A 15,841-nucleotide genomic window follows, 5' to 3' on the forward strand; every position below is an offset into this window, starting at 1 on the left:
AGTGCACTTAGCCCACAATTAGCAGATACTTTCTTCTAGTGCACTTAGCCCACAATTAGCAGATACTTTCTTCTAGTGCACTTATTCCACAATTAGCAGATACTTTCTTCTAGTGCACTTATTCCACAATTAGCAGACACTTTCTTCTAGTGCACTTAAGCCCACAATTAGCAGATACTTTCTTCTAGTGCACTTAAGCCCACAATTAGCAGATACTTTCTTCTAGTGCACTTAGCCCACAATTAGCAGATACTTTCTTCTAGTGCACTTAGCCCACAATTAGCAGATACTTTCTTCTAGTGCACTTAAGCCCACAATTAACAGATACTTTCTTCTAGTGCACTTAGCCCACAATTAGCAGATACTTTCTTCTAGTGCACTTAGCCCACAATTAGCAGATACTTTCTTCTAGTGCACTTAGCCCACAATTAGCAGATACTTTCTTCTAGTGCATTTATTCCACAATTAGCAGATACTTTCTTCTAGTGCACTTAGTCCACAATTAGCAGATACTTTCTCCTGATGTTTCACCCAAGCTTCCATATTTTTTGCGCATCTGATAGTTCATGATCCATCCAATATAAGACATAAGAAGATCATCCATATTATGACCCTGAAGGATACAATTATCTTTATTAACAAAATTATACATTTAATAAATAATTGATAGCATATCAAGAGAAACTCATTTGTTTCTTTCTGTATAAATTTTTTCAATTTTGCAGAGGGAAAGAAAAGAAGACAATTCTTTAAAATGTTGTTATTTTTAATGTTGTAGTTAATTTTTTATTTGCAGCTAACATTAATCAAACTGGTCATTTCAATTAAGAACCTCATCATAAAAGGGTCAAACATTTGGTTAAAAATAACAGATTTATCTCCTTTTTTCATCAACATTACAACTTTGGGCAAACCTATAATCAAAATGTAGAAGCAATTCTAAGAATAAAAAAATTGTAAATCAATTCAATAAATATGTAAAATAAAATAGATTCATACCACTTTAGTTTCCATAAAGAGTTTTATCGTACTGTTGCCCTCTCCAACAATAAGCGTAAAGGAATTTTCATCATATGCCCAGTTTGGGATTATATCAAAGTTGTAGGTTTTATGCAAGGACTAAAGAAAAAAAATTTAAAACTTTGATAAATTTTATTGAACAATATCAACAAGTGTAAACAAATGCACATAAAGATTTTTGAATCACTAAAACAACTTTTTTAAACAAAAGATTTAATTTGATTAAATACTTAACTATTAAGAAGTAGGATTTAACTTACAAACAAATAAATTTAATAAATTAGGATTTTCTAAACAGTTTGAAAACAATTATAAAAATGTGAAACGTTAATGTGAAAATGTTTGAATACTAACTCTTGTATTAGCATCAATAATGTGGACGCCAGAGTAATTTATGGCTATTAAACAGTGTTTAGGTAAAGTCTGTGCATGTCTTTGCTGAAATATTTAAAAAATCAAGCACATTTAAAAAAAGAACAGATTGATGCTTTTACATACACTATTGAATTATTAAGTCTAAAATAAATATTTTTTTATCACATGATCTTTTATTTAACTTCTTGAAACAAAAATATTTATTCCTGTATCTTAAAGTATTACCATGAAACGTTAAAATGAAATAGCATAAAATATGTTTATACTTTTTATTGCATTACATTTGACTAATAAACTGGGTAAAACCCACTAACCTTGACCTCAAAAAACACTGAACCATAAGTACTAAGTTGAGACAATTCTTGTAAAAATGCAGATTTAGCTTCTTGTAAAGACATTTTTGGGTGATTTTGATACTGCTTTACAACATCCTGAAAAAAGTTGTGGGAACTTTTGAAAATAATAGTTTAAATTTACATTCCAACTAAATAACCAACATGTTTAGCCTACTAATACAGAAATATGTTTTTTAAACTATAAATCAGGATTTTCAAGTTGTGTTTCAAAACAAAATTTGTGTTATCAGATGTCAGCACATAAATTAGTATAAGAGCAGTATTTTTGTAAGGAAACACGAAAAACTGCAATTTAAATTTTTTTTGTAAAAATAAAATGATTCTTTGTGTGTTTCTGGGGACGTCCTTCTTACAGTTTTAAATTTAAAATATTATGTAGGCATTGTATGCCTATGACATTAATTGTTTCTTTTTTTTGAAAAAACAATAATTTAATGTTAAAGTTTTTTTTTAAAAACTCAGAAATAATCTAATACAAATAGCACAGCTCAAGCTCACTTTTTGAATATCTGAGCCAGCTTTACTTGTCAAAAAATTCTTTGGAAATATTTGAGTAGCAACAGTGCTGATGAAAAAATTAAGAATAAATGAAAATTTAAATAGCTGAAACATTTTGCCAATTTCTTAAAGCTAACTTATCAACATTATGTTAAAAAACAGTTCAAAGATTTGATTAATAATTTTACAATACAGCTAACATTTTAAAAATGTTTGTTGATAAACATTTGATTAAATAAAGATGAGTTTACAAAGGTGTTATAAAAAACAGACAATAATAATCTCAACTGAAAGTTTGTATATTTTGTTACTGACCCAAACTTTGTGAAATGGCTTGCATCATCCCCAAACTGACTGCGGTAACATAAAGCTGCTAGTTTAATGACTGTACTGTCTGGCATTTGATGATAGCCTCTGAGATAGTTAGGCATTTCCTGATCAAAAGAAATTTAAAAATTGGAAATGTTATTGTTAAATATATTTTGGGGTGTAGGACTACTACTACAGTCATGCAAAATTTTATAACCCTAAAGATTATAAGGTAATTAAGTAAATTCTGTATGTTCTAGTTTCCAATGAGTAGGCTCTGAACATTGATTTACATATTTATGTAGTCCTACTTACTTTTCTTTGTTTTAAAACTGACCTGTCCATAGTGAAAAATCTGGTCTGCAACTTGATCTATACCAGGTTGACCATTCACCCAAATTTTTTTTAGCATTACCAACATAGGATGACTTTGTTTTGTTCCAGACTCTAAAATGTAATAATAAATATTTGTTTCACATTTAAGTATACAAAAACAAAGTAAGCTTATACTTGTTGTCAAAAGAGTTTTCGGTACTGGACCATTTGTTTATACTTACGACTTTTTCTGGACTGCTTGTACCAGAAAATTTCTGCATGTGACAGGCAATCAAAGTAAAAAGCTCGGTCAGGTAAACAATGCACTGTTACAAGAAAAATAAAGGTTAGGATTAAATGGCTTCAAGTTTTTATGTTTTCATAATCTGTTTTAAATATTAATTATAAAATTGTCTAAATAGTTTTGTTTAACTTTTCATATATTGTCGACTAAATACTGCTTTAATTGTTAGATATAGACCTATATTTCATAGTAAAAAAATAGAATTTCTAAAAAGTATCTTAAAATAATTGAAATTTTAAGATTTTCAAGACTTCTGACCTTTGTCACTTGAGCTAAAAAATAAACTGTATTCTTGGAATGACTTGAGATGAAGCCGTGCCACAACATCTTTCTTGATCTCATAGATGCGTGTATGGCTTGCTATTTCAAGTGTCTGAAGTAAAATACAAGAGGTTTAAGGTCTAGTTAAACGTTACAAAATGTAAGCCTACCACAGAAATGTTGTGAGCAGTTTATAAAAACTTACTTGTGTACTGTGGTTTGGTAAAAACAGTTGAATTCTAACATTTGGTTGTTGTTTGATAACCATTTCATGTTCCAAGAAATGGGAGGAATAAAGTCTATTGCCACAATGCCTTCAAACAAAACAAAAAATTAAAATTCATTTATAATTCATCATTAATTTAAAATGTAAATTATCTTCAAAAATAAATATCTTTTAATCATATGCATTAATAAAAATCAGACACTAACACTGCTAACATATTTTTTAAATATGCTTCAAGTGTTTTATATAATTAATGAACCTTACTGCTTCTTAAGCTTGAGGTTATTTTCTGCCATTTTAGCCAGTGGGTGAGATGATCCTTTCAAAAATGCCAAGCAATGTTCAAACAGTTCATAACTTGGGGGTATCATGGATGTTAACAATGTGAGAACCACCCAGCCTCTGTCTGACTGTGACCTGTAATAACATTCATATAACAGTTCTGACGTTTATAGATATGATGTTGACTACCAATAATTTCTTCATTTTAATAATTATTTCTCCATTCATTTATTTAGTTCGAGTCACAGCTAAATTATTTTATAGCCAACCTCCATTTTTTGACCTGCCAACTAGAACATAATTTTGTAATAGAAAACTAGAAGCAATCATAATATGAAACTTACTTATCTGGGTTATTGGTCAGCTGCTTGATAATTTGGCAGTATATTTCTTCTCTAAGGTATTTCTAAGATAATAAAAAATAACTTGTCATTTATTCTAAACTGATTTATAAATTGTAAATGAACTAAATGCATATTGAAACAATATCAAAATAAATAAATAAAATAAACATAAGCCTTATGTCGTAAGGTCTATATAATCTCTGAGCCAAAGTTGGTCTTCTGCTCTAAAGACCAGACTTTAAAAAAAAATTATAAAAAAACCAAATGCTTACATTTCTCCTTGCTGGGTTGAGAATCCATTCAGTGCAGAGGTTAAAACTAGCAATCTCATCATTGAATACAGGGTTACTCATGTAAGTTTGGAGAGGTGGATTGAAAGTTAAGAAAATATTACATGTACATTTAAGTAGACATTAAGAGCAACCTCTAAAATTATTTTTATTAGTTGCTATAAAAATTAATAAAATATTTATTTTGATGAGTTGCCAATGTTATAAACATCATACAAATTTTATTTTAATCAGTTGCCTACAATATAAACATCACATAATTTTTATTTGAATCCGTTGCCTACAATATAAACATCACACAATTTTTGTGTATATCAAAGCTTGTCCTAAAATTCTCTCTTCCCTCCATTACAGACAGAGACCTCTTGAATTGTACAAATAATTAAACATTTCAACAAGCCGTATGACAGAAGTCAAGAATGGAAAGTTTGAAAGTATGTTTTAGTTTCCTTCTATAATGTTAGTAAAACATGATTCAGTTCTTCTGTTTAAGGATATATGCAAAGCAATGTGTAGCCACTTTGCGTACATCCTCTCTGTTACATGTCCTCTTTAGAAGTGGTTTCTTCAATCCATCCTTGCTATAACTCCAGAGGGCATCATTATCTTTTTTCTTGATGGAAGCTTTGCTAAGAAACTTTGTCACTGCATTGTCATTTGAAGGCCTAGACCAAATTAGATGATGGCAAATACAGTTTCACATTTTTGTACTCATTTAATCTTTGAACAATGCTTTGATGTAAAAAAATATTTCAAATCAAGGATTTAGCTTACCTGAAAAAAACTTTAGCATACTGCTGCAAACTAGAACATTGCTTTAACTCCTGGTTTAATAAGGTACCAGACTGCTTGTTCACATGGGCTTTTAAACGACTCTGTTGACAATGTAATTCATCTATTATCTAATATATAAAGCTCAATTCTGTAACGCATATGTTTGTCGTTGGCATTTCTACGGATTTAAGTGTTAGATCAATTATCGTGCGCGTTTGTCTAAATTTATGAGTTAAAAAATTACTATTAAAAGTGTTGGGAAATCATTTTCATTTTTCAAATTATAGTAATAATTGTCGGCATGTTCATTAAACACAAGTTTTAAAAAAAATATCATCTTTTACAAAAATTCTAATTATGTTTTTATTTAGTCCTATAGCGCTTACTTCCCTTTGATAAATTAGGCAAAACACAATTACTTCCCTTTATGAAACCATCGCATTAGTTGGAAAGCATTTACTTTTTAATTACTTTGTTTTGGTGTTGGGAAAAAAATAATTACATAATTAGCGGGGATTGATCAAGTGCAAATGTTTTAGGTATTTTACGGATAAGCTTGGAGTATTATAATTGTTCATTAAATTGAAACAGGCGCGTTCGTTTAAGTGAGTGCAAAAACTATGAATAAGTTGGGGTACTATAGTCGTTTATTAAGCTAAAACAGGCGATTCTGCCCCGGGCGTTTATGTTCGCGTTAGTGTTTTCTTTGTGTTTAGGTGGGTTTGCGTTAGTGGTTGCGTTTTGATTTGGTTCGTTTTTGTTCTTTCTTTTTTCGTTTTTGTTTGTGTTTTTTTTGTTTGGGTTTGTATTTGTGTTTTTGGTTGGTTTTGCGTTTGGATTTGGTTTGTTTTCGTTTGCTTTTTCGTTGTTTTTTTTTTGGTATTGGTGTTTGTGGTTGGGTTTGTTGTTAGGTTTTTGTTTTCGTTTGTTTTTTCTTTGTGTTTGTATTGGTGTTTGTGGTTGGGTTTGTTGTTAGGTTTTTGTTTTCGTTTGTATTTCTAATTGTGTTAGCGTTATGTTTGCGTTTTGTTGTTTTGGTTGGTTGTGGTTTGGGTGGGCAATGCCGGGTTTATGATGATTACTAAACACACAGGTAATGGTCTTTAACGGAAAGGTTTTTCACAGAAGCCAGAGCAGGGCCTGGCCGGGACGGCTAGTTTTAACTAAAAATGTATGAAAGTAAATTGGCTATGAATAATACTAATAAATTACTCTTTACTTTTCGTACAGGCCTGTCTATGAAGTACAATATTATCTTAGGCTATATCAAAATGAAAACAGTATTGGCTATCTTTAAAGTTAATATAAACATTAAAGTAATTTCTATTACTACCAAAAGATCATCTGATGGTTTGACTACAGTTGCCAGGATGTAGCATAGCCTAACTGGCACATCATTGGGTTTTTTGGTCCTGGTACACAACACAGTGAGATTTTCAGCGTCACCAAGATCTACCAAATTTTGACTCAATTCTAAAACATCTCCTTTGATAATATTAGAATCTGCTGGCCCATCTGTCAATTGTTAAATTATAATACATTGTAGAATTATAATTATTACATAATAGATCAAAGATATACAATCATTTGGTTTTTTTATAAATTATCTTATAAAAAGTTTTCACTTATAGTATGAATAATTTAAAATATAATTAATAAAATTTAGCTGGAACAACAGCTTTAAATACAACAAACAACTAAAACAATAAAGGTTAACTAAAATTGTGGATCAAGTGTTGAATCTAAAAAAAAGCCTCATCTGAGTAGCGCCAACATATAAATATTTGACATGATTAAGTTTCTTTACCCAGTGGTGTTATATCTTCCTTGGCTATGGCAATTGTTGATCTTTTTGTCAGCTCTTCAATAAACTTGGTCACCAAATTGTAGAAATCATCTGAGTGATGTGTGCTGAACATATAGTTGTCTTGATTGGCGATAGCTATAGTCAAATGGTGCCTGGAGTGAACAGAAAGAACAATGACACATTAAAAAACAAAAGAGAACTAAAATTCTACAGCATTAAAACTATATTATAGCTGCACCAGAGGCGTATACAGGTTTTCGTTGTAGGGGGAGCGAAAAGAGCAAATAAAGGCGCCGAATTTTAACACGTTCTATATACGTGTATTTTATATATATATATATATATATATATATATATATATATATATATATATATATATATATATATATATATATATATACACAATTTATTTATTTATTTATAATTACTAGCTGTATGTCATTACTTTGCTATGATGTAAAATTGAAAGTAGCACTCTGAAGAAATAAGAAAAAACACAATGTAGGCCGACAAAACAAAGATTGTATCAATCTAAAAAAAAAATCTACACACGCTACAATCAAAAACAATGAACGTAACACAATCTGTTTTGTAATTCTTGTAAACAAATTTCTTTCATAATAATTCCTGGGAAATTATTTAAGACAAGTGAAATAGGGGAAATAATTACTCTCTTAATATAAATATGTATATATCTGCACATTTAATTATAAATGTCAAAACAAAAAATTAATTACTTTAGAATATAATCAAATTATTTAACACTATTCGTTTCTACAAAATGTTTTTGTCTATATTCAGAATTTAATATATCGTCATCATAAATGCTAAAGTATTACAGCATAATGAAAGTTTTTAACATCAGAGTTGGTATAAAACCACGCTTTTCGATATAATAGAAGAACGTTCGGAATAACAGCCTACATTTAACTAAATATCGCACTTTTAGTTCAGATCATATATTTTTAATTAACTACTGCTTCTTTATGTTCTGTAAAGATCATTTTTAACATAGTGATAGGTATGGGTTAGATCACTGTATTGATCACACACTTTTTTTTACTGGTAATTACAAAATCAATATTCACAGAGTTTTACGTTTAAAAAGTTAATTTTCTGGCGGCATGGTACTTTGGTACATCATTACACGTTTTTCTACATGTTCGGGGTGGGTTGGGGGGGGGGGGAGGGGGTTAAACTTCATTCACCACTATCCGGTCACTTTAGGTCAATTATCCAACCCAGTGTATACCTAGGTGTGACATTACTGTCGCTCTACACAATTGTGGTGGTGAGGTGTGGAGGGGGGGGGAGATAACTGACTCAGAGTGAACATAGCGTCAGTTTTTAGATGACTGTTCTAAACATACATATATATTACACAAATATATATTACACAAATATATATTACACACATATATATTACAGAAAGAGATTTAAATAAGTAGCAGTGGTATTATGACAATATTTTTTTACAGAGGGGTCCATGGGGGAGGGAGGTTGTAACTTTTTCATATAATTTGTAATCGTAATCACTATCGCCCAAACTGTAAGAATACTGCTACTTCATCGTGATGACGCTGTTGACCTTGTTAAAATTTCCCCACCACTACGCAGTTTGCTCATAAGTAAATTTAAATATAGGTGCATTATCAGTTGTATTTGTTCTGTATTGTAATTTTTTTTTTAAATTAATCACACGATTACGGGTCGGCGTGGTCGAGTCGGTAAAGCTCATGGTTGCTAAAACGAAAAGTCTCGAGAGGGAGGAGGGGGGTTATCGTCCTTAACGAGCTACGTATAGTGTTTCAAATAAATATTTTCAGTGGCAGCGTTGGTAGTGTCAATTCACAAATTATGAATAACTGAAAAGTAGAAAAAACAAAAACTAAATAGCGGCGTATGATATGCCGCTGGTCGGCTCGTATTTTCTAATTCAATTATTCGTATAAATACATTATACAGGTGTCTTAAACTTAACACCTTGCCAAGTGGTACTACCCGTAGAGGTTTTTTAAACATTGCAATGCATCGTAATGGTTATTTTTAGAATGGCAAACTGATGCAGCTGTTAATACGTGTTGTAAACGTAGACACTACTAGACTAGTACAATAATGCTTAATTGCTGCATGAAAAGAAATCTTGTGATTTACATAGATGTGCCGACCAAAAATATTTTTTAACAAAAATCATTGTTTAAAACTCGTAGTTTTAAAAGTTTCCAAAAAAGGCGCCACTATGCTGAAAATGGCCTGCTCCCCCCCCCCCTGCGTACGCTACTGAGCTGCACTATATGATAACTAAACAGTAAAATCATTGATTAAACAGTATCTGTATGAGCACAAAATATGTATGGATAATTGCATTGAAAATTATTTCTTCGAGCAAGTTCTTGGCTCAGCTCAGAAAGTATGAACACATCTATTGCACAATTCATTTATTTGGAAGACAAAATGAATGTTAACTTTCACACCTACACACTAGGATGTTAAATAGTGAGCTAATTCTTTCCCATCTCACTTCTATTTATTTAAATTATTTTTTCCAAAATATTTCTAGCAAGCTACAGTGGAAATTAATGATGGTATGTTGTAAACTAATAAAAAGCTTAAATATAATCATTTGAATTGTGACAAGGTAAAATAATTAGTGATAGGTCTACTAGTGAAACAAATTAAATATAGTCTTCTACATTGTTAACCTATAATCTAGTGTTATATATTCACCTATAATTATAATGGTACATTGAAACTATATTCAAATGTTACATCTTAATCTACACACTAATGTTTCATCTTTCTTAACCTATACACTAATCTTACATATTAACCTATAATTATAATGTTACAACTGAACCAATGCTCTAATGTAACCCTATTACACATAGCATGTTAGCACCTACTTTGATTTGATAACATCAACAATCTCACAGAACTCAATATGCAGCCGTAGTTTGTCCACATCATCTACCACATAGATGCCTTTATTGTTGACACCAACAACAACTTCATTTAACTGGATATTTGTCCCAACAACTTTTGTCACATCGTAATATCTTGAGAACAGGATGAAGAAATTCTCCATGGCTAATTTCACCAGTTCTGACTTCAAAGAATTCTCAGTTGGTTTTTCTTTGTCCAGTTTTAGTTCATAAAACATTGCTTTTACTTTATCCTATTAGAAAAGTAAAGTTGTTTGCTATCACAATAAAAATTGTCAATTTACCATTTAATTATGTGGTCAACTAGAGCAGCAATCAGTAATACATTTAACAAAAATAGCATTCAATAATGTAGTAAACAAAAATAGCATTCAATAATGTAGTTAAAAATAATAGCATTCAATAATGTAGTTAAAAATGTAACTTTTACTCTTGTAGAATTAACGGTTGTTCTCTAGTTCTAATATTCTATTAGAAAATTTAAAAATGTGTTAAAGTCTATGTTATTTGGGAGAACTACTGAATATTATGGCTGACTTAGAAGTTTTAAACACTCTACTACTCACTGGGTAGTAGTCCTTGGGTCTCCGCTCTAAAATGGTCTCTGGTATAAAGGTACTGATAAAGGTTTCCAAATTTGTAAAGTTAACATCCTCAGGGTTCTCGATGTAGAAGATTTTAGCAGCAACACTCAGAATCATCTCCTCCTGGTAAAGAGCAGTTGCCATGACAACATTCAATTATTATTTTCTTATTGTCTTATCCTATACCACTTACATTGTCTAGTCTGTCTTCTGACACAACACTTACAGTGTCTAGTCTGTCTTCTGACCTACCACTTACAGTGTCTAGTCTGTCTTCTGACCTACCACTTACAGTGTCTAGTCTGTCTTCTGACCTACCACTTACAGTGTCTAGTCTGTCTTCTGACATACCGTGTCTAGTCTGTCTTCTGACATACCACTTACAGTGTCTAGTCTGTCTTCTGACATACCACTTACAGTGTCTAGTCTGTCTTCTGACATACCACTTACAGTGTCTAGTCTGACATACCACTTACAGTGTCTAGTCTGACATACCACTTACAGTGTCTAGTCTGACATACCACTTACAGTGTCTAGTCTGTCTTCTGACCTACCACTTACAGTGTCTAGTCTGTCTTCTGACATACCACTTACAGTGTCTAGTCTGACATATCACTTACAGTGTCTAGTCTGTATTCTGACATTGTAATTCCTCTCTTAACTTGCTGGTAAACTAGTTCTGTGCTGACCAAATCTTCTTCTGGACTAAACCAAGAGCTGAAAAGTTAATATAAAACAATCAAAATGGCAATGTTCTAATTGAAGGTAGCAGTAACAGCTACAAAGTAAACTAAAGCTGGTTCAATTTTTTTGTTGAGAATAAGTTGAGACTTGGAATGACGAAAATGAACCCTAAATTAGGGCTAATCCAGGCTTAACTTTAAGGGAAGAGTTTCATCTTTAAAGTAACCATGTTAAGTTTAGGTTAATTGTCTAGAATAAGCTGAGAAAAATGTCCCCACCTAAAGTACTCGAGTCTAAAAAAAAGTCGCCAGATTGCGTTGCTCTCTCTGACACCCATCTGCTTGGTGAACTGCTCACTCTCAGAGATGGCATCCATTATACGATGCTGCCCATTGCCCAGACATGAGATCTGAAGGTTTTTTATTCATTTTAGTTCATTTATAAAAATTATCTTTTAAAATTAGAAAGTTGATTCTTCTTACTTATATTCTTTGACAACCTACCCATGAAATTATGTGACATTTATAAATTTCATCTAAAAATCTACATCTCAATAGGTACCATAATGAAACATGCAATAGCATAGTTTACAATACAAATATTACATTGTAAAATCTGTGCATGAAATGAAATCCACAGTGTATGAAAAGTAAAGTGTGTATCTAACTACCTCAATATATAATGAACTCTACATACCTTTGTATGTAATGAACTCTACATACCTTTGTATGTAATGAACTCTACATACCTTTGTGTGTAATGAACTCTACATACCTTTGTATGTAATGAACTCTACATACCTTTGTGTGTAATGAACTCTACATACCTTTGTATGTAATGAACTCTACATACCTTTGTGTGTAATGAACTCCACATACTTTTTTGTGTAATGAACTCTACATACCTTTGTATGTAATGAACTCTACATACCTTTGTATGTAATGAACTCTACATACCTTTGTATGTAATGAAATGTACAGTGAGTATCCAGTTAGCTCCTGAAGACCCAGCCTTTCACTGATGTGCCGGATAACTTCTGCTACTGTCATGGCAGCATCAACTTCACACAATATCCGATGTCCACTCATGAAACTCACTGGAACCAGCAATGGTTTCCCGTTCTTGGCAGCCTGGCAGAAATTGTTTTACACCAATGTTTACATTGGCAGAAATTGTTTTAGACTAAAGTTTAAATTTAAAGAAATTGTATAACACCAATGGTTAAATAGGCTGAAATTGTTTTACACCAATGTTTACATTGGAAGAAATTGTTTTACACCAATGTTTACATTGGAAGAAATTGTTTTACACCAATGGTTATATTGGAAGATATTGTTTTATATTAATGGTTATATTGGCAGAAATTGTTTTACACCAATGTTTACATTGGCAGAAATTGTTTTACACCAATGGTTATATTGGAAGAAATTGTTTTACACCAATGTTTACATTGGAATAAATTGTTTTACAACAATTTTTAAATTGGAAGAAATTGTTTTACACCAATGTTTAAAATGCAAGAAATTGTATGCTTGGAGGTGACATTTTTCCTAAACTAAAACTATCACATGGGTCAAAACAAAAGAGAACCAGAAATGTACATTTTTTGTTGTCATAATTGATGCACAACTACATATTTTCTCATCATACAAATTTGTTAAACATGCTTTAAAAATAAGATTGTAAGTCCCTTGACATAAAACATCCAAGATCAAGACCACAATGATGGCACACACAGCTAGTCATTACTTAATTCAAACTTTTCCTTCTTTGTGCAGTGAAAAAAAATGTGAACCTGAAACTCCAGCCAACTAGGTGGGTAACCTCTGGTGCCAACTGTACAGGTTCTTCTCAACAGCCAGTCAACTTTCTCAGCAAACTCTACTGGACCTTCAGCAAGGAAATTTGACAGGCACGGAGCAAACTGCAAATTTTATATATATATATATATATATATATATATATATATATATATATATATATATATATATATATGTATATATATATATATATATATATATATATATATATATATATACTAGGCATGCTGCCCAGCTTCGCTTAGGCTTTCGAAAACATTGAGAATTTGCATGCTTAATTAATTCGCCCGAGGGTCGGTCTACGACCTCAAGAGTTATGAAGAGGTTCCTCCGTGGACATTTTTTTTTCGATTTATAGCTCATATAAGGTACCGGTCAGTCGAGGTCAGTTTTGACCCCCTCATCGTAGACTTTTCGGCCAACCGGCCCCCGTGCTCTGTCGCCCCAAGGCAAGATCCTGTCAAATTTGAAGCGCCTGCGGCGCCGGGAAGTGCCTTATCCGACACCCGACAATCTAGATCTAGATCTAGAATCCTAATTGAATTTTTTTTTTTTTTAAGTTTAGTCCGAGCAAAATAAAAAAAAAATACATTAACCAAGTTGACTTGGTGGGTCTCGAACCCGCACCACCTGCGTGGTTTATAGTACACTAACATCTCCGCTATTTAGGCACCTTATAAAATACAGAGAATGAAAGACGTATTTTAAAATCTTAACTTACGCGAATATGCCTATTCTTTCAAATTAATTTTTTTATCCCAAATTAGCCAGTTCCAAACAAAGATTTTGTTATGAGTTTAGGCCGGAAAAATTGTATTGTATACATTTCATAGTGTACGTAGATCTAAATCAAATTTGAATGAAATAGTTCATTTCTATTTTATATTCTAAACACGGCAGATGACGTCATTAGTAAGCAATAGTGTCGTCACAGTTTTATGCGTTCTTTTACACATCTATTAATGCTTTTCCGGTTGCATAAATAATACTGTTTCTCTACATTCGAATACGCCTTTATTTTATATTTTTCTTCTTTAAATAAAATTGTGGTTATACATTTAAAACATCTAACATATTATTTTCAACAAAAGTCCGTATAAAGTTCTACATATATTGCTGCCGTTTCTGACGTGATGTCCGGCGAAAATTTTTTGCGGACAGAGAGAGAGAGAGAGAGAGAGAGATGTGCGAACGTGGCCCATTATAGTATTAGATATATATATATATATATATATATATATATATATATATATATATATATTGGCATATATATATATATATATATATATATATTGGCATATATATATATATATATATTGGCATATATATATATATATATATATATATATATTGGCATATATATATATTGGCATATATATATATTGGCATATATATATATATATATATATATATATATATATATATATATATATATATATATATATATATATATATATATATATATATATATATATATGTATATATATATATATATATATATATATATATATATATATATATATATATATATATATATATATATATATATATATATATATATATATATATATATAATATGTGTGGGTGTGTCCAATAAAAAAAAAAGGTGCAAGTATTTGAATATTTACAAGCGCCCATTGACAAAAGGCATTGACAAAAAACATTGACAAAAAACATTGACAAAACATGTAGGCTACATAGCCCCATACAGGTGACCAGACTTACCTTCTCAGAAGGTATGAAACTACCAGCAAACAAGGACATGAGTACCCAGCCTCGGACCACACTGTTCCTTGATGGGTTGTTGGTCAGTTGTTTACACAGTTGGCAATACAGCTCATCTCTGTCAGGAGGTAAAATAACGTATACAGCTAGTCTCTGGGTTGGGGGGGGGGGGGGAGAGCCCTTACTTAACTTAGTACATGTCGACTAACCCTACCTTAACGCAGGCTTATAGATGACCACCTTACCTTAACGCAGGCTTATAGATGACCACCTTACCTTAACGCAGGCTTATAGATGACCACCTTACCTTAACGCAGGCTTATAGATGACCACCTTACCTTAACGCAGGCTTATAGATGACCACCTTACCTTAACGCAGGCTTATAGATGACCACCTTACCTTAACGCAGGCTTATAGATGACCACCTTACCTTAACGCAGGCTTATAGATGACCACCTTACCTTAACGCAGGCTTATAGATGACCACCTTACCTTAACGCAGGCTTGTAGATGACCACCTTACCTTAACGCAGGCTTGTAGATGCCCCCCCCCTTACTTTAACACAGGCTTGTATCTAACCAACCCTACCTTAACGCAGGCCTGTAGATAACCCCCTTACTTTAACACAGGCTTGTATCTAACCAACCCTACCTTAACGCAGGCCTGTAGATAACCCCCTTACCTTAACACAGGCTTGTATCTAACCAACCCTACCTTAACGCAGGCCTGTAGATAACCCCCTTACCTTAACGCAGGCTTGTATCTAACCAACCCTACCTTAACGCAGGCCTGTAGATAACCCCCTTACCTTAACGCAGGCTTGTATCTAACCAACCTTACCTTAACGCAGGCTTGTAGATGCCTATAGCACAAACGAGTTGAATCTTCTCCAACATGGTGTCTGCCGTGGCAGAAAGAAACGG

The 15,841-nt window shown here is 32.0% G+C and overlaps 1 protein-coding gene across 2 annotated transcripts in view; it reads right to left on the reverse strand.

The window, feature by feature from the left end:
- Positions 1–346: 346 nt before the first annotated feature.
- LOC131944168 (myosin-VIIa) overlaps positions 347–15,841 on the reverse strand; it is a 25,073-nt gene continuing 9,578 nt past the window's right edge. The window contains exons 6-30 of one of the 2 annotated variants that reach the window (XM_059304691.1): positions 15,759–15,841; positions 14,917–15,034; positions 13,167–13,295; positions 12,328–12,501; positions 11,650–11,780; positions 11,308–11,404; positions 10,670–10,810; positions 10,065–10,336; positions 7,162–7,313; positions 6,688–6,869; positions 5,355–5,455; positions 5,079–5,245; positions 4,563–4,657; positions 4,291–4,352; positions 3,929–4,081; positions 3,644–3,752; positions 3,436–3,550; positions 3,116–3,199; positions 2,896–3,005; positions 2,565–2,683; positions 2,250–2,316; positions 1,710–1,826; positions 1,375–1,458; positions 1,000–1,119; positions 347–613 (exon numbers count right to left, since the gene is read on the reverse strand). The exon at positions 15,759–15,841 is cut by the window's right edge and continues 36 nt beyond it. In XM_059304691.1, coding sequence (XP_059160674.1) covers positions 503–613; positions 1,000–1,119; positions 1,375–1,458; positions 1,710–1,826; positions 2,250–2,316; positions 2,565–2,683; positions 2,896–3,005; positions 3,116–3,199; positions 3,436–3,550; positions 3,644–3,752; positions 3,929–4,081; positions 4,291–4,352; positions 4,563–4,657; positions 5,079–5,245; positions 5,355–5,455; positions 6,688–6,869; positions 7,162–7,313; positions 10,065–10,336; positions 10,670–10,810; positions 11,308–11,404; positions 11,650–11,780; positions 12,328–12,501; positions 13,167–13,295; positions 14,917–15,034; positions 15,759–15,841 — 3,093 coding nt within the window. In that variant the 3' untranslated portion in view covers positions 347–502. The remainder of the gene's footprint in view (positions 614–999; positions 1,120–1,374; positions 1,459–1,709; positions 1,827–2,249; positions 2,317–2,564; positions 2,684–2,895; positions 3,006–3,115; positions 3,200–3,435; positions 3,551–3,643; positions 3,753–3,928; positions 4,082–4,290; positions 4,353–4,562; positions 4,658–5,078; positions 5,246–5,354; positions 5,456–6,687; positions 6,870–7,161; positions 7,314–10,064; positions 10,337–10,669; positions 10,811–11,307; positions 11,405–11,649; positions 11,781–12,327; positions 12,502–13,166; positions 13,296–14,916; positions 15,035–15,758) is intronic. The other variant, XM_059304700.1, reaches the window with a different exon arrangement.

The sequence above is a fragment of the Physella acuta genome, unplaced genomic scaffold (assembly GCF_028476545.2).
Source record: "Physella acuta isolate Inbredline_101_S28 unplaced genomic scaffold, ASM2847654v3 ptg000041l, whole genome shotgun sequence".
Lineage (NCBI taxonomy): Eukaryota > Metazoa > Mollusca > Gastropoda > Physidae > Physella > Physella acuta.